At 36.2% G+C, this 26,674-nt stretch overlaps 3 protein-coding genes across 3 annotated transcripts in view; 2 read left to right on the top strand and 1 right to left on the bottom strand.

Moving 5' to 3' along the window:
• The window catches only part of LOC120635994 (failed axon connections), a 76,134-nt gene extending 49,836 nt beyond the window's left edge, over positions 1-26,298 (top strand). The window contains exons 2-6 of the mRNA XM_039907215.1: positions 15,290-15,425; positions 16,550-16,752; positions 17,645-17,782; positions 22,448-22,711; positions 23,410-26,298. Of these exons, the coding sequence (XP_039763149.1) occupies positions 15,290-15,425; positions 16,550-16,752; positions 17,645-17,782; positions 22,448-22,711; positions 23,410-23,511 (843 nt within the window). The 3' untranslated portion in view covers positions 23,512-26,298. The remainder of the gene's footprint in view (positions 1-15,289; positions 15,426-16,549; positions 16,753-17,644; positions 17,783-22,447; positions 22,712-23,409) is intronic.
• On the top strand, positions 1,848-3,871 carry LOC120635995. Its single transcript, XM_039907217.1, has 2 exons — positions 1,848-2,042; positions 3,147-3,871. The coding sequence occupies exons 1-2, from the start codon at positions 1,862-1,864 to the stop codon at positions 3,851-3,853; spliced, it is 888 nt and encodes a 295-aa protein (XP_039763151.1). The 5' UTR covers positions 1,848-1,861; the 3' UTR covers positions 3,854-3,871.
• Positions 2,041-4,330, bottom strand: LOC120635993 (protein ALP1-like). Its single transcript, XM_039907214.1, has 2 exons — positions 3,886-4,330; positions 2,041-3,086 (listed from the first exon to the last, which is right to left on the bottom strand). Exons 1-2 carry the CDS (start codon positions 4,182-4,184, stop codon positions 2,201-2,203), a joined length of 1,185 nt encoding a protein of 394 aa, XP_039763148.1. The 5' UTR covers positions 4,185-4,330; the 3' UTR covers positions 2,041-2,200.
• Positions 26,299-26,674: the final 376 nt, after the last annotated feature.

The following is a 26,674-nucleotide window of genomic DNA, read 5'->3' as shown; positions in this document are numbered from 1 at the left end:
ATGTACCAGCAGGGCTAGCACGGGCAAGAGACTATAATAATAATAATAATAAAATAGTTTATTCACAAGAATACATACAGTTTTTATAATGTAAAGTAATTATTACAATATTTATACTTACATACAAACGCGTACCTCACAAATTATATTGGTGTGTATGTAATAAATTATAACCGATTTAAATAATTATTTTTGTACAATAGAGGTCATGATATGTGTTTAATTTTGCCCAATCTGATGAATGCGGTCGGAGATAGAGGACAGAACTCCTCGGCTACAGCTAGTTATAAAGTGAGTGATAGCCGTGTTTATAGTTTGGGTGCTCACCCGGGCGCCGTGCAGCTGTAACTCTGTACAATAGATTTCGGCTGATAAATACTTTATTTCATTATTATTCGTTCTATAGCCTGAATTAAGCAAGATATTGCCTTAGAACTAAATCTAAGTAGTTTCCTTCAACTGAAATGTTTAGATCTAACTAACCCCACAAAATAAATACATTTTTAATAATAGTTTATATTTAATTGCTAAGATACAGCTATATACATTATTTTAAGATATTATATAATAATTTAGAATAAAACACTCATAGACTTATATCTTGGGATGATTTTTAATTTTTAAGTAAAGGATCAAAAGTATGGTCTGCCGATATCTTTTATTACAGAATTTATAATTGTTTTTAGTGTTAGTTCGCATTGCTGACATTGCTTTGTTATTCGATGCAGGCGACAAGTGAAATTAATATCTATTATTGGATTTACAGATCAATGAAATTTCTTCTTCATTTCGAAGGCTTCCTAGAAAGGCTATCTGGAAGAAACATGCACGTATTTAAGTTAATACATCTTGAAAAAGTCCCGCTTAGTTTAGGTATAAACATAAATAAATAGAATAGTACTTCAATGTTGGCTAAAAAAGAATATTTTAAAATATAAAATGCAATATCTATCTATATATATATAAAAGATAAAGTTTGTGGGTACGTTCCGTATAGGCTTCGAAACGGCTGGACCGATTTCAATGAAACTTTCAGGGAATCTCCGGATTGACCTTGCGAGTAAACCTTCAAAGTTTGGTGACGATCGTAGCACTCCTATTTTTGAACTGTCAAATACAGCTTTTATTTACTTTTACTATGATCATATTCTATTGCTGGGTGTACATGGGTGTCACCCGCTCGAGAAGACAATAGAAGAGAATGAATACGGAGAGAAATAAATGATTTATTTTATTATGAGACTTAGATTAAAAATTTTATGATGTAAGTTTATTGTTTAAATAAAATAAAGCAAAATCTAGCCCGGCGAAGCGGGCTGGGTACGCTAGTACAATATAAGTAAGTTCATTGACACAAATTTTATTCTTAATACATTTCTGAAATATCCATAATCTCGAAAAAGAAGAAAGTCAGATATAAAAAAAAATGCTTATAATTCTTTATAGAAATCATTTATACACCAATCCCACCTGATGATGGTTATTAAAAAATGATGTCGCGCCCACGCCCTGTGTCTATCGACCGAGAGTATAAATTTACCGAGTCTAAGGGCCGCCGTACACGGACTGCTTCAAGCAGTTGAGACCGACTGCTTAAAGCCGCGACCGCGCAGTGAACTATAGTCATTCATTCGCTGCCGTACACACGACTGCTCGAGCAGTCGCGACCGCTTCAAGCCGTCAACTGCATGATGAAATTCCATCGTGCCGTCGACCGCTCGCGAGCGGTTGCGAGGCATACACCGACTGCTCGAGCCGTTGACTGCGCTAGAGCAGTCGACAGCTCTCCGACTTCCCTCTCCCCCCCGCCCTTTGCGGCCTCGCGGCGTCTGTTTTCTCATTTGCCGGCTGTTTTTTGAACATGGAGGGCGTGTGCGATAGTGATGCCCTTATTAGCGCAATTAAAACGCAAGAACTTATTTGGAACTATAAACTTAAGGAACACAGCGACAAAATAAAGAAGAACAATGCATGGGCAATTATTTGTGCCCAAGTAATTGAGAACTTTGATGAAAAACCAGTTGAAGAAAAAAATCAAATCGGTAAGTAAAAAAGTCAGTCATTTAACACACACATTTATTATTTTATTTATTATTAAAAAACAGACTGGTAACAATATAATAGTTGTTTTGCTTCTTATTATATTTTTAATATTTAAAAGAATACAGAGGCTATGTTATACGGACGGCGCCCTTTTGATTTATATCATATTCCATTGCCAATCTAGTTTGCCTTCTTCGCTCACAAAGTAATTAGCAAATTCTTCACGGATTGTTGTTAACATAGGTCCACCTGGACGAACTTGCTGGGTTGAATGTATTATAGAATAAGGAAGACCCTCAAACGTATCCTCAAATTTATTTCCATCTCGTTGTTTTACGTAGTTGTGAAGAACACACGATGATTTTACTATATCCACTGCGAAATCAACGTTGACGTTGAGTGGTCTATGAAAGATCCGCCATTTATTAGCTAATATGCCAAACGTGCATTCAATATATCGCCTCGCACGTGATAACCGATAGTTAAAAATTTTTTTTTTCTCTGGTAAATTCTTGCCACCATATGGACGCATTAAATTTTCCTGCAAGCTAAACGCTTCATCCCCAATAAACACATTCGGTAATAACGGTCCATTTTGTGATATTGCAGAAGGTGGAGGTATATTTAACTTTTTTTCTTGTAACATTTTATATAGACAACTCTCTTCGAAAATAGTCGAGTCAGCGTGCCTTCCATATGAGCCTATATCCACGAAAGTGAACATATGATTACTATCACATACTGCTAGAAGTATTATCGAAAAATAATTTTTATAGTTATAATATGACGATCCACTTTGCGCGGGTTGTATTATTCTAATATGTTTGCCATCAACGGCACCGAGGCAGTTCGGAAACTGAGCATTTTTTTTGAAACCATTTATTATGTCTTTCCATTTATCTTTAGTTAGTTGTTCCATACACATATCCTTCATATGTATCCATATATTTCTGCAAACATCCCTCACTATCTTACCTATTGTTGTTGATGCTATTCTAAAACTATATTGCAAATCCATAAATGTACATCCAGTTGCCAAATACCTGTAAAACATATTTATAAATCAATCAATTATACTAACTTATATTTTTTTGTTGTTACAGCCATGTTAATACAGAAAAAATGGAAAACATTAAGAGATGGATACACCAGATATGCTAAAAAAATTAAACCAAAGAGTGGTTCAGCAGCCCTCAACATTCGGCCATATGCATATTATCAGCAGATGTCTTTTTTAAAGGCAATAATAGAAGATAGACCCGACAAAACAAATAGTTTACAAGAGAGTGAGCACACTGAAATTACGTCCGGAGAAACCGAAAATGGTCAAAATAAAATACCCAGAGAAAGAAACAAAAGAAAATTAACTACTAAAATCACAGATGAGAACGTCTTAATTGAAAAATTATCCAAACGTTTAGATGAAAAAACGCAGAATTCGCGCATTGATAATGAAGATGAAGATAAATTGTTTTTACTATCATTAGTTGGCGAATTCAAAAAAATTAATGAGCATTATAAATTAGATGCTAAGACCGAAATACTTAACGTAGTGAAATACTTTAAAGGGATGACAAATCACACATATCCTTCGAGTTATGGTGACAGGGGATATTCATCGTTTAATGATTATCGTGGACCATGGGGTTATAATACTGGCCCCTCTACCTCTACATCAGTGCCTGGTCCCTCTAGATCAGCAACCGGCCCCTCTACATCAATGGCTGATGACCAAAATTCTCAATTTGAAGACCTTTCATCATGTTCTGTAATGTCCGATGATGTAATTTCCAATATTTTTAATGAATAAAAATTTTAATAATTACTATATATTTTTCTTACCTCAATGTTACTGCTAGTCTTTCTTCAGGTTCGATACTTCTCCTCATAATTGTGTCTTCCCGTTTAATGTGAGACTTTAGTATATTATACAATTCATCAAACGAAGACTTTGACATTCTAAAATAGTTGAAAAATTTTTCTTCATCACTTCTAAGTTCCATAAACAAATGATGGAATTGTCCACGTTGTTCTCTTAATTGCAAAATTGGATGAACCCAAAATTTTCTCTTTTGACGTCGCCGCCGTCGTCTCCGCCTGAGCAGGAGCAGCAAAAGCAGTGCTTCCTCGTCAGAATCCATGACTCGACTGTGGTAGAAAATCAACTGCTCGAGCAGTTGAGTCGTAGCTCGAGCAGTCAACAACCGACAGCTCAAGCAGTCGACGCCGACCGCTCGAGCGGTCCGTGTATTTCACTCAGCCGCTAACTGCTCGAGCAGTCCGTGTACGGCGGCCCTTAGAAAGAAAGATGTTTCACTGCTTCATTTAATGTGGTTGTTCCGCTTGCGTTTACCGTCTGCCTGTCCATTAAATCAATAGGGCGGGCTATTATTGATTGTATGAATAAGTTACGAGTGCATGCAAGCTGTGGTACCCGACAACACTGCATCGTCGCGTCGGCGTAAATATTCAAAGACGAATTATTCTTGGTACTTCGCTTTTATACCCACTGTCATGTCTAGACTTTAAGACAGTTTCTGATATGTAATGGCGTCCAACAACAAGCATTTCAATGGCAGCCTGGAAATTAAGGTTTTCAATTTATCCAGGATCAAGATCAACTCTGCAGCTCGGGATAGATCTGGATGGAAAAAAGGTTGTTAAAGGACTTAAAGAAGATAGAGAATGTATTTAAGTAGGTTACAGCTATTCATAAATTACTATAAAATACTGACCACTGCTGCTAAGTTTAATTATATACGTAGTTCTAGGTGTAGTTAAATGATAAACTGAAAACTTAACACTGGAAACATATTTTCTCATGATATTGAATGTGATGACTTGCCGCACCAACGCGTGAAAAGACTCATAAAAAAGCTCAGCGACTAGAAGCTGTCGATATAGGCAAGATACCTATAAAAGCCCGTTCTACCGACACAAAGAGTCATGTTGTTTAAACAATAGAGACCTAATAAATTGTAAGTTATCGGTTCAGAAAAGTCGCAAAAATATCCATTACGCGACCGTATTATAGTCTTATGCTCCCGTAACTGTACAGTGCAGTCCCGTAACAGCCATGGTCTCCCTCGGGAACCTGTTTATGATTCAGAAAGCTCCGTGTGTAAGATATGCTAATCTCAGGCATTGGCCTACCACTTGCGGAATTTCAAGTTGATACGTTCACTACCATTATTAACCCCTAGTATTAGATTTGAACGATAGCATTGGAGGAATCTTTGCTGAGTAACGAAACTCTATAACGGAAAATTAAATGTACATATGACATGATATCCCTATCCCTATCCCTACTAATATTATAAATGTCAATGTACTACTACACCGATCCTCACAAAACTTTGTACACATATTCTTGGAAGTGTTGGAAGTAATATCGGATACTTTTTATCCCGACATTAAGCTCGGGCATTAAGCTCCTTTGGGAGAGGGGATGAGTGTTTGACGATTTTACACAATAACTCCGACGAATTAAAATCGATTTAAATAATTATTTTTGTACTATAGAGATTATAATATGTGTTTACTTTTGCCCAAACTGTGGTTGGAGATAAAGACAGAACTCCTCAGCGGACAGCAACAAACTCCTTATTTAAGACTTAGCGACACTGAATACTTTAATTTTTTTTAGATCTACCACTAAATTTAATGCCACATCAAAAATCAAAAGCCTACGAAATCGCGGGCAACATCTAGTAAGCTATAGTCTGAAATAGCACATAAACTGGCTACTCTGTATCCCGGATAAATTGAAGCTTCCTGCGGATTAAAAAAAAAATAATGACACGCGAAATAACACGGGGAAGTTCTATCGACAAGCTAATTTCTGTCGCTGAGCAGCGTTGTTGCAATGCTGTCTTCCGTTCTGAAGGGCGTGGTTGCCGGTTTAATTACAGGTAGATGAGGGTTAACGACTACGCAAATTAATGGCCACAGGGCGGTATGTTCCAGGACGTGCTCCTTGCATGCCCTGTAAAGTTTTGCTGTGTTTATAGGCGATGGTTTTTCATTTACCATTAGGTGGGCCATTTGCTTGGTCTGTCAATTATAACAAAAGCAAAAAGTCGCAGAAAAAAGCTAGTAAGTTACAATTATTTACTGAATAATTTCAAGCTAATGCCAGTCAGGTTAGGTGCTTGACCTTACTTTCGGGGGGCCGAGTTCGAATCCCAGCACGCACCTCTAACTTCACTAAGTTAAACGCACATAGCGGTTAAGTCAAATATATATAACTTGCTTCAACGGTGCAGGAAAACATCGTCAGGAAACCGGCATACCTGAGAGTTCTACACAATGTTCTCAAAGGTGTGTGGAGTCTACTAATCTGCACTGGGCCAGCGTGGTGGACTACGGCCTTAACCCCTTCTCTTTGTGTGAGGAGACCCGTTCTCTGTAGTGGGCCGGCAATGGGTTGATGTGATTATGATAAATGTTTGAGTAAAATTAACTTGCGGGTATTGGATGTATCATGTATCTATTGTCTAACTGAGTTTTTCATGCTTGCTTTGCTTGCAAGCTTTAAACCAAATAATCTTTTGTGAAGGACTCCAAAGAATTAAAACTTCTTATGTGCGTACGAAAGTATCTACACTTACGGCTTTCTTTTTTTTTTATACAAACGCTCCATGTAGAGCTTTAGCTGTACAAGTGTTGCAAAGTTTAAGCTTTAAAACTACTTGATTTCGCACGTTCAAACGTTTTCTCGAGTTCCGTTGTCAAACAGGGAACGCATTATAGTTTTAAATACCCGTCAAGCGGTTCAGCTATTTTCCTACTCGTCTATTGTACGATGGGTTTCTTTGTATAGCCTTTTATAAATATTGCGGTTTTGTGAGTTGTCGATTCAGGGACTTGCGAAATATTAGGCGTTGTAAGAGTTAATTCCCAATTGCAAAATAACGGAAAAAAATTTTACGTTCGGAATAACGGATAGAGCAATAACGGAACACAACAATACGCGTCACGCGACACGCTCTTAACTCTGTCGTTACACTGCTTCGAGTAGATTTCGAGAATCGAATACTCTAAAACAACTGAAACAGGTTGTATACTAAGGGTACGGGTTAGCTCGCGTGACTATGGTAATAGGCTACCGATACGAAGCGGACGAGTTGTATTATAATGTTTGTATTACTTTTATTCTTAGATAAGTTCAACTATTTCCTGCGGGTTTACGACTATTGCTAGAACCGGTGTGGTTTAAATTGCCACTTCCTTGAAATAAAAAAAAAATTCTGAACCGTGATGTCAAAAATATAATAATAACGATGTTTTACAACAACGGGTGATGCTACGCATGATACGCGGATTTCAAATCCTCGTCAAACATCATGCAATGTAGAGTAGGTGTTTGTCCAATCATCAAAGGACTGACAGGAAAGAACTGGATTTTTTAAATATAAAATCATGATAAAATGTATTTAGTCTGTAGACTAAAATAAAATATGAGTGTAGTGCTGACTAAAATAAACTATACAAATGAGTTCAAACGAAACTATTGTGTTTATTTAATTATACTACTTGTTTTTTTGTAGATTAGTGACGCGATTACCCCACTAATTATATTCTGATTTTGAATATTATTTTTTGTTTGGTACGTCAAGTACCTACCTCAGGGGTGGTCCTATTTTAATTTGTTGAAGATTTATTGGAGGAATCATGAAGAGGTCGAGGGACTTAAAATATTATAGCATTTTCAGTATTTTTAAAAGGCACTTGAGCATCTTCTTTTGAAATGCATCATATATCATCCCCTTACAATTATGTAAACAAAATATGTTTGAACGCTTCATAAGTGCCTGTGATAGGCCTACATGAATAAAGAAAATTTGAATTTGAATTTGGCCATCACAACTATACAATAATTAGTATTACACGGGTTGCGTTTCGATTATCGTATATCGCTGCTAAGCAATTTACGCTCGCCACAATAAAAAAGCTGATTGTGAAATATTTATTTCTTGCTATTATTTGTTTTCTTCTCCAGTAGGTACATCAGCTCTGATATCATAACACGAGACCGCGCTTATGGGGACTTATCTTCGATATTAACCGCAGCTTTGATCGGCATTCATAGTTAACTTGCAGATACGACGTAGGATGTTTAAGTTACGTTACGTGTTGAAATTAATATTGCAATATGAAAATTATAAGCTCCTATATATAAAATAGATTATATTTATTAGTTTTCCTTCGTTATTTGATACTATTATTGGCTTGAGTGGACCTTTACAAGGCTTTTCAACAACGTGAAAATGGTAGCGAATAAATTAATTTTCTTTGAAAACTGTTCCAAGAATAGCTTATAAGAAATATGATGGCTCTATTCTCGGATAACATTATATAAGATCTAATCTTTTCTGCCTTTTGTGATAAGTGAGATTTACTAAAAAAATATTTATTGCTCGAAGAAGTTAGATTTTCAAAGAATAGGAGGATTTCAGTTCGACTCGAGTCTATTTAAAGACCTTTGTCTGACTTTATCGTCTAATGTTTTTGTTCGTTCGAATGCGTGTAATGCGTTTATTCTGTCCTTAGTGGGTTTTTCATGATGATTTTTGGAGAAGGAGGATAGAACTTCTCAATTGCCAACATAAATCACTCGCATCACACATCTTTCTTCTTTGGCGGCCGATTGGCGCAGTAGGCAGGACTCTGCTTTCTGAGTCCAAAGCTATGGGTATCATACTGGAAAATGTATGTCTGATGAACATGAATATGTTTCAGTGCCTGGGTGCTTATCAATATATTAGTTTTTATGTATTTTATTCATAAAAATATTCATCAATCATTATTGTATCAGTTACACTAGCTGCGTTTACTTTGTAGCTAGATGGCGATGTGTTTATTGTCGTAGTTTATTCATATTTATTTGATGTATTTAAGTTTGATCAAGATGTCTTCATCAAACTTAAATGCATGTTTTGGTTCTGCCATATTTTTTACGTTGAATAGCCTTCCTGAGTTTAACTCTCTTTTTTAATGAAGTCTTTCATCATCATCATCACCATCATGTGAGTAATTACTGAACAAAATTATATGCTTCTAGTTCCATCTATTTAGGTAATGTGTTAAAGAAAGTAATACGGAGCTTAAAATGGCCTTATAATTAAAAGTGTTTATTAGCGATAGCTAAAAAATAACAGTAATAAGATACAATTTCAAATTTTATTTCATAGAAAATTTTACAATATAATCCCTCGTTTTATGACACGTGTGGATTAACAATATTTTTACTGTACTTTAATAAATAGTTGGACAAAGAAACGAAAACGAAACGTTCCAATCCACAACGACGCCAATTCGACTCCACGAGGTATGTTTAACTTTTCTGTAAAACATGTTTATGGGTAAAAAATATGCTAACTATATACGTATTTAGATTTACAAATACCGCGGGTACTGTAAGATTTTTCGTGATTCTTTGTAAATAATAATAAGTAGTACTTGTTATTGTTCTGATAGTTGTTCTATCACGGTAAATAATTTTAATTTTTTGAGTTCATATGACACTCAAAAATAACGTGGCTGTCTATTGGTAAAATAGTTTTCAAAATCGATTCAGTAGATCCAGAGATTACCCTCTACAATCTCACAAACTTTACTTCTTTATAATATTAAGTGTAGATATTATATGTAGGTTTAAGTACTAATTTTTTTGCTGTAATCAGAATGTTACGTTTTTTTTTTGTTTAGCACTCATTTATCCTCTGACATGGTTACAGAGACCTAATTTTTGCGACTTTTTTTCTGTGGAATGCTACGTTCCATGAATCGTGTTATATGCTATCATCCACGCAATACAAAATAATAAAATCTGGTAATTCAATAAGCAATTAATTAATGAAACCCGAATATTTTAATCTTTAAATCCACATCCTGTCATAGTTGTCGTTATCGGTTTTATCCCAACCGACCGTTCAGTTATCGCACTTTTTTTGGTAGTAGGTTTGGTTCTTATAAATAGCAGCTGTAAGTGTTCGTAGAGCTGGGATATGGTCGGGTGATAAGGTGGTGTGGGGTGTGGAGGAAGGCCGGGGTGGTATGGCCGGCCGCTGAACTCTACACGAAATCAATACAGCTGCCGGCGGGTGGCTCCCCGCCCAGATTCTGGAGCTCTTTCTAACCCGTCGCCATAGCAACGATCCTAGTCTACCACCCGCACACGAATACACATTAACAGTGTACACCTGTGTGTGTGTGTAGCGCGTTTGCTGACGTATTTCGTTTGCATAACATTAGTGTTTATCATTTAATAATTATTTATATTTCTATATCGTGTTCAAGCTGACTCACGAATTAGACGAAACTGTAAATTGATAAACATTTCCTCGTTAGTTAAGCTTTAAATAATTATTAGTTATAAAAATAGTTTTGTAATAGAGGAATATGAATAGAGAGACGCTTTCTCAGATATGGCGAAGCATGCCTACGGAAAAAATATAGAGAATGATTTCACTGATGAAAATAAAATCAATAATTTGCTAAACGAATTTAATACCAACTTAGTTAAAAGCATTTTGCTCACTGTACACTTGGAACGTTTTAACTTTTTTTTTACATTAATATGATCGCGATAGTTAGATATCACTAAGCTAAACTCTTTGTCCGGTCATGACCATATCTTTGAACAAATTGGCGCGTAGGTGTCAAAGGGTTCACAGTCTCTCAGATGCGTATAATGTCGTTTCCAAGTTTTTAATTTTTTAAGATTTAGCTAAATGAGTCGTTTAGCATTTTATGTCCGCGGAATTTATTGGTCTAGAAGTTACCGATTTTTTTTATTTCTACCATAAATTTACTCTTTGTCCGGTCATGACCATATCTTTGAACAAATTGGCGCGTAGGTGTCAAAGGGTTCGCAGTCTCTCAGATGCGTATAATGTCGTTTCCAAGTTTTTATTTTTTTAAGAATTAGCTAAATGAGTCGTTGAGCCTTTTATGTCCGCGGAATTTATTAGTCTAGAAGTTACCGATTTTTTTTATTTCTACCATTCATTTATTCTTTGTCCGGTCATGACCATATCTTTGAACAAATTGGCGCGTAGGTGTCAAAGGGTTCGCAGTCTCTCAGATGCGTATAAAGTCGTTTCCAAGTTTTTAATTGTTTAAGAATTAGCTAAATGAGTCGTTGAGCATTTTATGTCCGCGGAATTTATAGGTCTAGAAGTTACGGATTTTTTTTATTTTTACCATACATTTATCGACTCTTAAGATGGTATTAATTTTCTGCTGATTTCTAGGTAATTATAGTAAATGAAGTACACCAATTGTGACTTGGCCAGCGTGGAGGGCTACGGCCTAAACCCTTCTTATTCTGGAAGGAGACGCGTGTTCTGTAGTGGGTTGTTAATGGCGATTATGGTTAACTTTTAGTACTGTCATGGCATACCAATTTTGGATACACGTTACCGATGTTAAATACAAATCCATAGATATAATATTGGCACTAAAAAAGCTACCGTTTTTGCATTTTGAATTTCGAGACCACTGCCCGGGCCATATACGGCGATGTAGAGAGACAACGCCCCCGTCAACAACGCGGATTCGTCCACCCTCCCTGCGACCGAACGGGGGGGTGGGGGGGCCTGTCTGCGCTCGGCCCGGTCACGACCTACTCTTCTCGATCCACCGCATCCCCCTGTTCCATCGTCATGACAACCTGTTGGGTGTCACGTGCATGAGTTAGTCACATTTAGATAGTAGGTATCCTGTTTAGGTATACCTACAATATACCATACATAAGTCGTTGGTCGTCATGATCGGTTACGGATTGCGAGGTCCTGTGCTGATCACCGAGTAATAGATTCTGGGTAATTTTGAAAAAAAAAATTGTTTCAATCAACTAAATTTGTTGTGTTTCAATTCTAATGGCAAAGTTACAAACTCTTAGGTACTACCTACTACTATTACGACTTTGACAGAGATAGCTAAACGTGCGCTACGAGATAAGGTGGCCAGACGCGTTAGCGCCAAATTCAAGTTTTGAGTTTTCACCTTCGTCAAATTTAGTCGCATGTAAATGAGAAGAACCAATAAAAATATAGATTTGAAAGGAATGTTATAAAAAAACTAGTGCGATAAAATTCCTGACTTATAAACACTTATTAATGAAAATAAATAAGTGAGTTTGACTTAGACTTTTATAATTTTCTTAACCAAATAAAGTTTAAAGTAAAAAGTAACAAAAATATTGTTTAAATTATAAGACAAGTAAGAATAAATAGATTATGGAGCGAGCGAAATGTAAAATTATGCGGGTGTACAGCCCTTTGTTCCGTTTTGGTGTTAATTTTTAGGCGCCTCCTAATCATTGGTAACCTTAAGGTTTCCTTTAAAACAAAACCCCCCAAACAATCGGTATATTTTAACCTTTAAAGTTAAATTTATTATTTAATAGACAGATAAGAATACAGTTGTCACCACCACCATACCGCGGGTGTCGTACATATTACAAAGGAAATATAACGCAGAAGGGGCAACAACCTTCAACCTTCTTGGTGCTACTAAAAAAACCCTCTTTCGTCGTGTCTTTGTCCATTGGAAAAGATTCCAGGACGCTAACATAATTACTAAACACGGGGCTCGAAGCAGAATTCCTGTGACTTTCCCGGATTTCCGGGCCATTTAGCAACCGTAGCTTGTATGTATAGATACATAGGAAGCTACGTGCGCTACCGCCAGGGCTCAGGTCAAGTTAGCTGCGCATGCTCGAAGCCTACACCCACCCGGCTGTTGCTAGGTCGCTTTTATAAATACCAACGCGAAATGTCCAACCCGCCGCTCTCTCAAAAGACTCTTCAAGAAGTGTTTAACTGAAACAACTTTTTTTCATTACTTATGACCAAATTTTAAATGAACTGCGACAGCCAGAAATTGAATGTTAGGCAGAAATTAGTTAATCATAAATTACGCTGTACTGTACTACTCAATTGAGTCCAAGGAGATTTCAAAAAATGTAAGAGTAAAAAAATACATATACATACGTAATTTCACTTTAATATTGTATGTAATTTATTAAACTCTATTCACTTATTGTAGCGTGATGGAGAACATCTTAAGATCTAATAGGATACCCTAAAGATGTAGCGGATTGTAGCCAATAAAAATTAACGCTCATTTTATATTGGATTTCTTCACAGTAACGCCGACTTTTACCAAAAAACATATTAAATAATTACCCACTTCACCTAAAAAATTGATACAAATAAATTACTTACCGTTACAATATAAAGATTATTTTAATTCTTGGGTTTTATGTTTATAACCAAGTTTTGAATTACGTATTTCTTTTTTGGAAATACACTATTGCTTACCCATTTTCAGCTTTGCGAACTTTCCCATCCCTATCTATTTTTATGCTTACGTATTTTTAAAGCAACTGTCGTAATTACTTCCAAGGGAAAATCTCTAGTTTCAAAAGGTGAAATCTGATTTCTTGACTATCGTGGAATTCGAGCTTGCAAGTCTGTTCTTATGCACAAAATTATAGGTATTTTTTTTGTTGAATCATTATATTAAAATGATTAGGTACCCATGATTTATTTACTATTTAGGTAGCTAAAGAAAAATACATAACAGATGCCTTGTTTTATGGTTGGTACTAGGGAGACAAAAAAAATTTTTTAAGTCTTTTGAGGCTGTTTGACAGCCTCAAAAGGTCTTTTTGGGTGTAAAAAAATTCTGTGAAAAGATGAGCCCTTAATATTAGGACTGTCCTCATCGCATTTTTTTAATTCCCATAAGACAGAACATGGGAAAATTTTTTTGCTTCTTTTTTTGTACAGTTAAAACGACTGATTGACTTATAAATCGCTGTTTCAATCTTTATAGAGAATTGAACGATCTACAAAAAAGGTCTGATAATATTTTTTGAGTTGTCCTCGCATTCAAAAGTTAGTCAAGATCAAAGTTTAATTTTTCAAAAATTTGATAGATTTTTATAAATTACACCAAAACTGTTGGTTTCAGTGTCAAAATGAGGATCAAATTTTTTGTCAAACATAAATTAGACTTCTTTATTAGACTTCCGATACTTATCAGAAGATAAATGTTGACCAATAACTTTTTTTATTCAATCTATATTACTATATTAATCAAAACGAATTGTTCAAAATTTCAATTTGAATATGGACTTGTTACAGTCGGGCGTAAAATATATTGTTTATTTTTAATCAGACAAAAAATTTGCGATTTATTTCGAAATGCATTGCTAATTTGATTTTGTTTGGCCCATCGATCGATTTTTTTAAATACACGCGAATGTGTCCCCACAAGATTTTTTTATTGCTTTTTGAGTGACGTCAAATAAAGGACGCCCTCTAAAATAGTCGACCCCAATTCCTCAATAAAATGTCCGTAACTCGTTTGCTCGCGACCTGTGCGAATAAGAATGATACACTTTCAAATCCAATATAATATAATGTTCCACACATTATATTATATTGCCCCTTTGCCCCTGTATCCCTTTCAAAAGCTCTGTATAAAAAAATATTTTAAATGTATATTTTCCAATTCAAACCTTCGCTTCCATACCTTTATGTTTAGTTTTCAAAATGGCTATCATTAAAACTTCGAACTGTCATTTTACCCTCTGAATGCTTGATTTTCTCTCTCAACGCATGTCTGCGTCTTATATCTACCCTCCAAATTTCAGCTTTTCGGGTCAAGTGGTTCGCCCTGCGCATTGATGTTATCTGGCACGATAGAGTATTTATAAGTATCAGAGATATCTATTTGTGATAATTTACTATTGAAAATTTAAACTAAAATCAAAAGAACACTTAGTACTAATTAGTACACTGTACAATATATATCTGTTGTACTTGTATAATCCTACTTATTCGCATATAATTGCTAGAAATGCTAATTGCGCAGGTAAACTGTCGGCATTTCTTTTTACTTATCATCTGCAGCTATATAACAAATACGCATTTTACTCATATTTCAGTATTAGTGTTTACTACAATTGCCTAGCTATTAAAAAATGTGGGAAAAGTGTCATTAGTAACAAAGAGTATGCGTAATTAAATTTGAATGTCATGTGAAGTCTTTGTCTGCGATTCTTTTCTTTTTGGTTTCATTGTTATATATACCTTTTAAGGTCACTGTCACGAAACACGAAAGAGTTGTCTAATTCGAAGACCAAGCTTAGTATAATTGTTTTTCTCTCGCCAACTTTCTTATGACTATTATAGAAATATTAAAGAAATTTTCTTTACGATTGTTCTAGAATGTCGATCACAAGGCGAAGTTCCGCTCCAAGAAGGGGCAACTTCCCTTTGTTGAGTTGAATGGAGAAGAAATTGCTGACAGCACCTTCATCATCAAGCAGCTATCAGAAAAATACAACAAGAATATGGATGTCGGTTAGTATGCTATAATGTATTTATTTAAGACTAGCTGCGTCCCGGAGTTGTTAACTTAATCCACGGTGTTACCTATCTCCATTTCAAATGTCAGTCAAATAGGTTCTGTAGTTACGACGTGAAGAAGTAATAAACAAACACACTTGAATACAAACTCTTGCCTTTATAATATTAGTATGATAACCATGCCTGATAGAAAGCTATGATGGTCTAGGTTGGAGCGCGGTTGTCCACAAAACTCCTTCTCCACCGGGCCGGGCCTAGTTGAGGAATGGCGGAGACTATCCCAGGAGACCATCGATAACATCATTCTTAGTATGCCTAGACGGGTAGAAACTTTAATAAGAGTACGTGGAGGAAATACGCGATATTAATCACCTAATTTAATTAATTGTTATTTTAATAATAATTTTCACTTTTCCCGGTTACATGAAAAGTTCCATAATGTACCATTTTGCACAAATAGCTTTTACTCGCAAAATCTGTTTTTAATGTTATCTCATTTTAAGTACAACTAATTTTAAATAACAAAAGAAGTGTAAAACAGAACCATATTTTTTTTAATTATGAACCCTTTTTTTTGTGTTCCGATATGCCGGTGTGTATAGTACTTATATGTGCCAAATTTCATTAGATGTTTTACAAACAGGCACCCTTTCCCATTTATAATATAACTAGCTGTTGCCCGCGTTCTTTGTCTGCGTTTACATGTATGGATTTTTTTCAAATCCCGCAGGAAAAATTTGTCCTGGAATAAAAGAAAGCCTTTGTTACTCTCCGTCTTTTCAACCAACACTATGCCAAAAATAAAGTTGATTGGTGGCTTAGTCAGAACGTGAAAGAAACAACACTGTTTCGGATTTTGTAATTGTAAGGATAGTTTACGCTTGTACCTACAGTACATTATAAAGAATTGCCATTTTAAATTGTTTAATGTCCGGGCCTGTCTCAAGTAAAAATCAATATATCTGGGCATTTCCACCCAGCCTAGGTGAATGCCCTGAGTGACCTAAAACCCTAGATACGCCTTGATATCAGTATCTAGGGTACCTGGAGGACGCCGCGCATGTGCATTAATTCAACGCGTAGTTGCCGGGCCACTATTTTCAAACTACCTTTCGCAGGTCTGACGGCCGCCCAGCGTGTTGTGGCTCACGCTATGATCTCCATGATCGAGAATCATCTCTCATGGGTGATCTTTTGGTGGCGTGCCAAGTATCCCGCCAGCGTGCTGAAGGGATACCAGTTGAATCTCCAGAATGCGCTCAACACACGTCTGCCCACGCCCATTCTCAACTTCTGCTACAAAATTAACTCTGGACGTAAGGTAAGCTCGATTTAACCCCCGTCCTTTTACCGAAGTAGATTTCAGTGAATGATTCTCGTAGATTCTTTGAACAGATGGCGGATTACGGTTTCGCGGCACCCACGCTTGCTAGCCAGACAATAGGAACACCTACGTCAACCTTTTCACTCTTCGAAGTTGCCTAGAAGTATTTTTTTAAGTCGAAGCTATTTTGATTTTCTTACAATTTCCATTCGTATAACAAAGGCTTGGTTATGTTCCCTTATTTCTAAATTTGCTCAGTCCAGTAGGTATTATTTTGTTATGGAAAATCACAAAGTATTTCCTTTGAAGATACTTGTATATTTACCAGCTATTTTCAGAAATATTTATTCCTCAGAAAATTTTAAATCTTCCGCCATTTTGTAACTTCGGCGGTGCAACGCCTCCGCTGTCTGGAATAGCTCGTCTTGTATAGATATAAGACGCCCCCCCCTCCTTGTAGCATACAGGAGCGTTGTCCTCATCTAGCGCAACTACAAAGCACCACTCACCCCCCTTACCCCATGGCGTCAGCAGCCGCCATATTGCCATCGGCGGTGGTTAAATATCCCGGCACCTGTTGATGCTAACCTAGTCGATACCGGGCCGTGATAGCGAAATGTTCATAATGGTTAGTTAACTTTGTTCATCTTTTCAATTAACCTCCATCAATGGGAATCAGTTACCGTGTTAACCGAAACATAATTTATATTAACATTTTGGATGTTGGTGTTTTTGGTTTAAATTTTTTAAAATTTATACATTGTTTGGCTGCACCGCACCGACTTGTCCAAATTGGGTTTCTTAATTAGTTTTCACTCGTTTTAGGCGTATTGACATATGTATGCAACGGAATTTAGGATTTTGAATTACATTTTAACGTTTTTTATAGGGTATGAAGAAAGCAAAGGCGCATGGCATCGGGGTTCACAGCCAGGAAGAGATCATCGAGTTCGGGTACAACGATCTCCGTGTACTTTCCGACCTGCTCTCCGATAAGCCTTTCTTCTTTGGAGACGAACCAACTCTGGTGAGTGTCTTATTTTTTTAAATTCATTTATAGGATGTTTGTAACGGACTGAAGCAATTCGCGGTGGCTGAGCAGATACAGTTTTTCGGAATGGTAGTCCGAGGTGACATTTGTAAACGGTACATGCTGGAACATCAAGTCAGCCCGGTCAAGTAAGATTGATGGTCTTTAAATATAGGTCCTGCCGTCGCGTCGTTTCGGTAAACAAGTAGCTGACATAGTCACAAAGGTAAGATGCTCATAACTTTAGATTATCGATGCTGGACAGATCTCCGATGAAGATAGAATTGCAGGCTACTGGAACTGGCTAACACAGAAAATGTAATAAGCATTGAATAGAAGCAGGCGGTACTTTGCGGGATTCCATATTTCTTTAATCTTTAAACGATTTTCTTCAATCTTTATAATAATAATAATAATAATAATAATAATAGCCTTTATTGAACAATCTTACAAAAATAAAATATGAAATTTATCCTAATCTTAAGTTACTTAATACTAAACTTAAATAGTCTAATTGACACCGGTTTTGAGATTGTCTTGTGTTTCCGCAAAGGCCTCCCCTAGAGCTTGCCACACTTTCCTTTTATAGGTCTTCCTCTTCCAGGTAACACCGGCCATCTTTCTAATTTCATCCTCCCATCTAACACGTTGCCTTCCTTTCTTTCTTATATTTTGTCTGGGACACCATTCCGTTATATCCTTAGCCCATTTTTCTTTGTTGCTCCTCATCAATCTTTATACTCCACACCAAACATATCTTCGGCAACGTACTCTCTACGCACATTTCGCCCTGCCAGAGCATACTCAGGACATGTTGACTTTACACTGAATAATTGTAAAGTTAACAAGGAATAATTTTAACATTTTTTAACTTAACAATTATTCATTGCATGTATCCAAGATATCCAAGAACGCAGTTAACCTAGTTCGAATCGGTTTATATTCCATGCGTTCGTAGACAGCCTTTAAAAGCGTCCAAATTTAGGTTTTATTAGATATTGCCCGACACTTCGTTCGCGTTTTTACAAACTATTTTTAAATATATAAACCGTTTATGAAACCCTAAAGTTCCTATGACATTGCCCAGGATGCAATCTTTCTCCCTGTGAAATTGGATTGATATCCGTTCAATGGTTTAGGTGGGAAAAGGTAATAGAGAAACAGCCATTTTCGAGTTCATATTTAGTATTAATATGGATTATAAGTTAAAGGTCAAGAAGAACACAATGGATTATAGTTTACTGTAGATCAATTAACGCTCTCGAGCGTCGGAAGTTTAAAAGGTTTTCCTTGTTCAGCCCATTGTCTGTTTTTGATTTAACACATTAACCGGGTCTGTACTGTTTCACTCCATACTAACCACACACTACTGATAGCTAGGTGCTGATTCATATTTAATTAATAGTTTTCATGAAACATTACCTTTAAACGAGCAATTCATATATATATTTACCTATATGCATAATCTGAATCTCAGAAACAGCTCCAACGATTTGAAAATGAAAAACTATAATGTCATTAGAATACGAAGGTAAATTTCACCACCCTATTAGGCTCAGTTGGGAAATCGGGCGGTCCCGAACTAGATGACCCGCCGGTTCCTGTCCAATTGATTATATTTTCGTTATTTTTGCTCGTTTTTTTTTTTTTTATTTGACCGAAACAAAATCACCCAGTTAGTAATAAATTAAACGTTAATTACGTGGCTTGTATTTGCAAAAACACAAGTAAGTATTTTTGTCTTACTGTCCTACTGGACTTATTACAAACATAGATCAGTTAGATTGCGACACAAGCCCGCTCATTCATTCATTCGCGCGTTTTCTGTAAGTGCGTAGTAAAGCAGTTGCGTTTAATATCGTCGATCCACCTCGTTGGGGGCCTTTACCGGTGGGGGTTCGCCATTCCAGCATCTTGGGATACCAACGTCCATCGGTTTTCCGAGCTGATAGTATTCAGGAAGTGAATCTTATGTATTGATATTACTTGTTATCTAACTTAATAAGCAAAGCCCAGCAACTGTCATTTCCGGGAGTTGGCATCAGGAAGTGATTGATCTAGATAGTCTAGACGTCGAATTCGCTTCGAAGCTTTGTTTCATGTTGACAATCCTAAGCATATTACTGGCTTATAACTGAATATTGAGCTAACGGTCACAAGGCTTTTAGGTGGCAGGGTTTTGGAGCATAGACCAACAATACCACTCTCATGCAGTTGTTTGTCATTAAACAAATATTTTAATTTACATTAAAATGAAATTATCACATGGTTGTCATATTACAAGTACCTAAAAAAATAAATTAAACTTGGTGCAAAAACTATTCAGTTTGAACGAGTTGCAATATAATAATCAACCAAAAGAGATTATTGTAGAATAGGTGGTTTTTCTGTTTAAGGGTTAATTTAAAAAATCTTTGTCAAAAAAATTTTAACTGTTTAACTTCTTGATTACCTTCTAGTAGTAATTAGTCTTCCTAGGTTCGAGTCATCAATAAAAATGAATGCAGTTAGTTTAAAGTTTTCTTTCTGTATGTTAACAATATTTTCTTTGGAGAATAAAGATTTTAAACCTAACCTAACCGGGACCGAATGGCAAATACGAATTTCTTAGCAGGAAAACCTAATACGAATCATGTTATTTTATGTTATAAATTTCTCGTTTGCTTTGATTGGAGATATTAAGTTATTTTATTGCCGTCGCCATTAATCATAATTAAATGGCGGACAATAGGTACTTTAGTCTGAAGCCGAAATCTTCAAATCAATTGTTCACAATTATTCCTTTCAACCTTTAGAGCCCGGGAGGTAGAAAAGGGGTAGATCCGTGATTACCACAAACAAATTGAAATCATAAGAATAACACGTGTTTTGACAACTTTCTATACCATTAGAACTTCGGGCATAGGTACTTTATCATAAATAACTATTTGGCGTCGACTTAAAAGGGTTAACTTACTGAATATAAAACTTTGTAGATCAATAAAAAATAAATATTTTTTATTGATCATTTTATTGATCGATTTACAAAGTTTTATAAATAGTTATTTATGATAAAGTACCTATGCCCGAAGTTCTAATGGTACAAATGAAAATTAAATTGATATTTGATGAAGAAAGCATACGTAGTGCAGTGAGCGTGCATAAATCTTACGGTTTGTTTGTCGAAAAGATTACTTACGGTTATAAATATTGTAAAAACCAACGTCAAACATATTGAGACAAAAATAAAATCAAAACTCACCTATTTGTTTTCTATAATTGCTTTGTCGAGCTTGATTTTGTGATTGATATAAATTGTAGTGTGGTGGGCATTTCCTTTAAAATTGTCATAAAAAAAATTGTTTATTTCAAGTAAGACAACTCATTTTACAATTATAATTAACTAGCTGATGCTTGCGTTCTTCGTCTGCGTTTATTACGATTTCTCTCAAATCTCGTGGATACCTCGTTTGTTTTCCTAGGGTTAAAAGTTCTTCTTTCAACCAACTTTAAACCCGATATAAAGTCGTATGAACAAACAAACTATTTAAAAACTAAAAACTTAAGCACTAACTCTATCTAAAAAAACACATTAGTAACCAGGTTGCTTTTTCTTAATGTCAATGACTTGACTGATAACAATTCCTTTCAATAATAAACTTGAGGATTCGACTTTTATTTCCTCCGAGGTGTAGAATACTATATAGGTACACACCACAAGGAGTTTGATATTCAACTCGCGTGTAATAAACCACACTCTCGTTTATTAACCGGTCAGTTTATTGAACATATTACTTCCGTAGACTCAAAGAGACTTTCAATTTAACCTGATAATTTAACCCTCCCATTCATTACAGTACCACAAATGTGTCGTAAAAAGCAAGTAGTCATTAGGAATCGCTACAGTAACGCCGCGATCGGGTGGCATCGTTAGCTGGCTGGTCGCCGACGAGTTTTTATGTCTGGGAATACACGAGCGAAGACGGCTGGGTTATGAACTAGTGCCGCGCCATCCCACCCTTTACTTTTCAGAAAGTTCGATGCTAACGGCCTACCCCAGACAAGGTTACTTTTATCTTGGGGTAATATTCGATTTCTAATTTTGAATACAGGCTATCACTATTGTTGATAGAGTGAAATTAATGCGATTACTTTGATTACAATAAAACTAATTACTAATTAACGGTTTTGATTTGTTACTTTAAAGGTATTTAAGGGTAGGATGAAATTAAACAGGTAAAAAGAACGTTATTCTTTTTTTGCCATTAGTATTTAAATTAAGTACAATGCTGCGTCTATCGTTGCGAAGACGTCTTTCTTGCAACTTGGGACCGCAGTGTCCACACGTTCTCCGAGCTTTGTGCCCCGCCCATTGCCACTCCAGCTTCTCCAATAGTTGAACATTGTCGGTAACTAGCCCTACGGATCTCCTCATTTCAAATTATAAACGTAAAAGTGTGTTTGTCTGTTTGTTTTGTCCTTCCTTTACGCACTAACTGAGCAACCAATCAACTTGTTTTTTGACATAGAGTTATTTGAAAGGACGAAGAGTAACATAGGCTCTTATACTCCTTATCCCAAGAAATAAACGGTTCCAAAATAAACTCGGGCAACATCTAGGAAGAAAAGGAATAATAATAACAAAATTTACTACACTAACAGAATAAAACTCTCTATCCCCAGCTGGACGTTGTTGCCTTCGCGAACCTCGCCCAATTGCACTTCATTGACAAGGAGGTGCAGCACGCTCTCCGCGATTCTCTGGATGAGTTGTTCCCGAACCTCGTCGGCCTGGTCTCGCGCCTGAAGGAACGCGCTTTCCCCGACTGGGAGGAACTGTGCGCGCCGGAGGTGCCGCCTCCACCGGCGAAGAAGGAGAAAGAGGTCAAGGAGGGCACTGGGCCTGCTGAGAAACAGCCACTCCCCGAGGAGCCTGAAAAGGGAAAGGTAAGCCACATCAGCAAGTCGCAAGACTTGAGTCATTACTTGATTCACTAAGGTGTTCGAAACACAGTCAACCTGCAGTCAACTTTTACTCATTATAAACATGCTATCACACTGCCGAGCTCAGGTCTTGTCTCATAGAGTCGAGTGACAGAAATGAGAACTCCACGCAGCTCCGATGCGGGTTGGTGGGCTTGAACGATTACATGTTACTGATAATAGCCAGGACTGTCGAATTAACGTGCTCTTGTGATACAACGGGGTGGACTACTCCCATTTCGTAACTCTGATATATTAGTAGTCACTTTGAGAATAATAAATTATATATAATAAAATATAATTATAATAAAATTAAAATACAGGCAGTTTACAGCTACTACATGGCACGGGTTTTGAAAACCCGTATCACCGTATACCCTATATACCGCCCGTAGTACACCATGCTGGCCATGTGAGGATTGTTAAACTTCACACGCCTTAGATAATATCATTACTCGAACTGACAGGCATATGATTACCTTAGGATGATTTCTTTCACTTTTGAAGCAAATGACATTTAACTGCTTAAATTAAAAACGCACATAAGTCCGAATAGTTCTGGGATCTGATCCGGTCCCCCGAAGGAAAGCTGTTTTAACCACCATTGACAAATTCATGCGGTAATTAAAATGTGATATTAGCTTTATGTTTCTTCTTTATAGGGCGACGAGAAGGAGATGGAGCCAGAGGAGAAGGAGAAAGAAAAGGAGAAGGAAAAAGAGAAGGAGAAGGAGAAAGAGAAGGAAAAGGAAAAGGAGAAGTAAGCGCTATAGTGGAGTGCGGCTACCGAATCCACTACCTAGATTATACCATACATTAGTTAGGGAGCAGGTGGCAATCAGTTTAAAATGATTCCATCGTCATTTTTGGGGGCACTTTATATTAAAAGTGTTGTTTATTATGTTTATCATTCTAAAGTTATCGAAAGACTGTTTAAATTTAAAAATAATGTTATTATTAAATTTTAAGAAATGTCAAACCATTTTACCATGTCTGCCTTTGAGGGGTGTGATTGCGAAAACGAAAGATAAGGCAGACAGCTATAGTTGATTTTTCAAAAAGAAACCTTATCTATTTTTCATGTATTTTATATATTACTTAATAAAACATTATATAAATATAATAAAATAGTACGAAAAGTGGAATCATATAAACTCATGCCACCGGCCGTATTAGTTATTTATTTACTGTATGTAGCTACGTGTTATTGCAAGTTGAAGATTATAGTTTAAGTCATACTCGATAACAATTTGTATATTGTAAGAGTGTAAAATCCATTTGTCTTTCCCGATTTATCATTTGACGAGAGCGTCTTTATTCATGTTTACGCCCATAACGCAATTCGTTCGTGAAAATTATCCAAACATTCAATAATTCGATGTATATTGATCATTAAGTCACGCGACATTCTTGGTTGAGACAATATGTCCCGCAACTAGGACATGTTCTCCGATTCGGCACTAAGGACCATTCTGACTGGTGCTTTACGGTAAAAATTAAAATCTGGACTGTTTGTTTTATGGTGCTGGTTTCAGTGTTAAAACACAGTCAAATAGGTGCTAATTATTTTACCAGAGAGGCACTGAGTGTACTTTAAGTAATATCTGGTTGCGTCTCAGATGGTCCATTTTTCGGAAAATGAAATAAAACTAGATAAAAAATGGCGTCAAGCGACCTACCGATTCGGTACGATGCTGCTTTAATGAGGGGTACGGATTTAACAAAACAGGTTGGCCCACTACCATCTTTGACTGCATCATCACTTAACCATCTGAGATTGCAGTCTAGGGTTAATGTTTATTGGAATTAAAACCGATCATGTACATTAAGTGCATATAAACTGATTAGAATGAACATAAAAGTATACTCTCGGTATAATGGCGGAATACGAACATCGCTCTATTATCTATGCTCGATGCATAGATTAGAGGTAGTACACATTAGGCGCTTCGAAGCGCGCGCTTAAGAGCTAGTACACACCGGGCGTTCATCTACCATTAACTGCAATTGCTGAAATTAAAAAAATAAAACATCGACCTAGTTCAGTGACTCAAAAACCATCACCCACTGTTAACAGTCTGTTTTTTCCGATAAGAGGCTTCGGCCGTGGCTAGTTATCGCGATACCGACAAAGACGTGCCGCCAAGCCGTTACGCGTTCCGGTATGATGACGCGTAAAAACGCGTTTGCGGTATGATTTTAACATAACTGCCATCCCCTTAACAGGTTAGCCCGCTACCATCTTAGACTGCATCATCACTTACCACAAGGTGAGATTGCAGTCAAGGGCTAACTTGTAATGGTATTGAGGATATCACTCGACTCTCACAAGATAGTGACCTGGTGAAGAAGAATTGGGAATCGAGAGTATACCCTTTCAAACAATAACGTAATTTTAAAATCAGTCCAGAATCGGTGAACGAGCATAAAAAAAAACATGGAACCCTCTCGAGGCTCTATGAAGTCGGTTGATTCAATGAAAGTAGTGTGGTAACGTTTTAAGAGTTCATAAATCTAACGCAAAGTTCTTATATTATTTGGTCAGTTAGAGTTGTTTTTCTTTCTTTATCTTGATAAGTATATTATACATGAAACCATTTCATTTCATTTCCACAATCATCATCATTCATAACAACTCAATCATAAGGGCCAGAAGAAACTCTATGCCCTATTTACGTAAAGTATGCGAGTAGATAAAAGGATGAGAAGAGAGAGAGAAAAGTTTAGAGAAAGGTCATCTTCATTAAACACTCATAAATCACCGTCACTCCTATTTCATTATCATTCAATCACATTTTTTGCGATAAAAACTTTTTATGATTTCACTTACTACACAGAATAATTGGGGTATGATTGGAATATTTTATTGCAAAAAATAATATTTTATCGTATTTATTGAGATGTGGTTAGGAAAAGAACTTTGCCAAAAAAATAGAAAAATCAAGTCGGTTTTCTAAAACCTGATTTTTTTAGATATTTCATCATCTATATCCTGTAATAAGGACCTTTAACTCTCCCTTTGGGAGGTTCGTGATCGCAGTAGTAGTAGCACAGAGAACGTTGCCACTCGTTCTCCGTTATATAACCTTAGTCGCCTCGTACGACACCCGGGAGAAGAGGGGGTCCTAACTGCGATTACTTATTCGATCGCGTTACAGTTAACTACGATTTATATGATATCGAAAATGCGCCATCTACATGCAATACCGGGAAACAGTAATGTTACTATATGGCACTCTTTCAATTCCATATAAATCGTAGTTAACGGAAACGCGATGGAATAAGTAAACGTAGGTAGGACCTCCTCTTCTCGCGGGTCTCGCACGAGGCGACTAAGGTAATATAACCTCACATAAAACACCCTGCTCAGATCTGACGTCACCACACGGCAAACAAATGTTTTTTTTTATTCGGTTAGTTTAACCACGAACACACTACCTAATAATACCAGATAAATGCATCAATGTATAAAGAATTATGGGATATTTTGGATATATTTTTTAAAATTGTTTGTTTTGGGCCTTAAACTTTATATTAAATTGCGCTTTATATTTTTCATACGTTGTCATTAGATTATTAGTCTACGTTGTAACTGTCGTGATTCCATGTTTGTTGAGAAGTTTAAACGCTTCTTGTAGTTATTTCCATTAAGTTCTTTGCTTTGTCCGATTAGTTTTTATTATTTTTTTTATTTGAATTTTAATATGACATAAGTATAATTGGTAAGTTTAAAGATAATCATATTTTAATCGTAATAAAATACAATTATTGAATATTAATTATTATATTAAATATTATTATAATAGGAATGTCTCATTGATACTGGCATTCATTACTACCGCCGGACTGTATTCATTTCATACTTTCATCTAGGGAGCTTTTCATGACTTTACCTTATAATCCACTTAGTAGATTAACGTATATTAA

Source organism: Pararge aegeria, chromosome Z (assembly GCF_905163445.1).
Source record: "Pararge aegeria chromosome Z, ilParAegt1.1, whole genome shotgun sequence".
Classification (NCBI taxonomy): domain Eukaryota; kingdom Metazoa; phylum Arthropoda; class Insecta; order Lepidoptera; family Nymphalidae; genus Pararge; species Pararge aegeria.
This window is presented reverse-complemented; position numbering and strand designations above follow the sequence as displayed.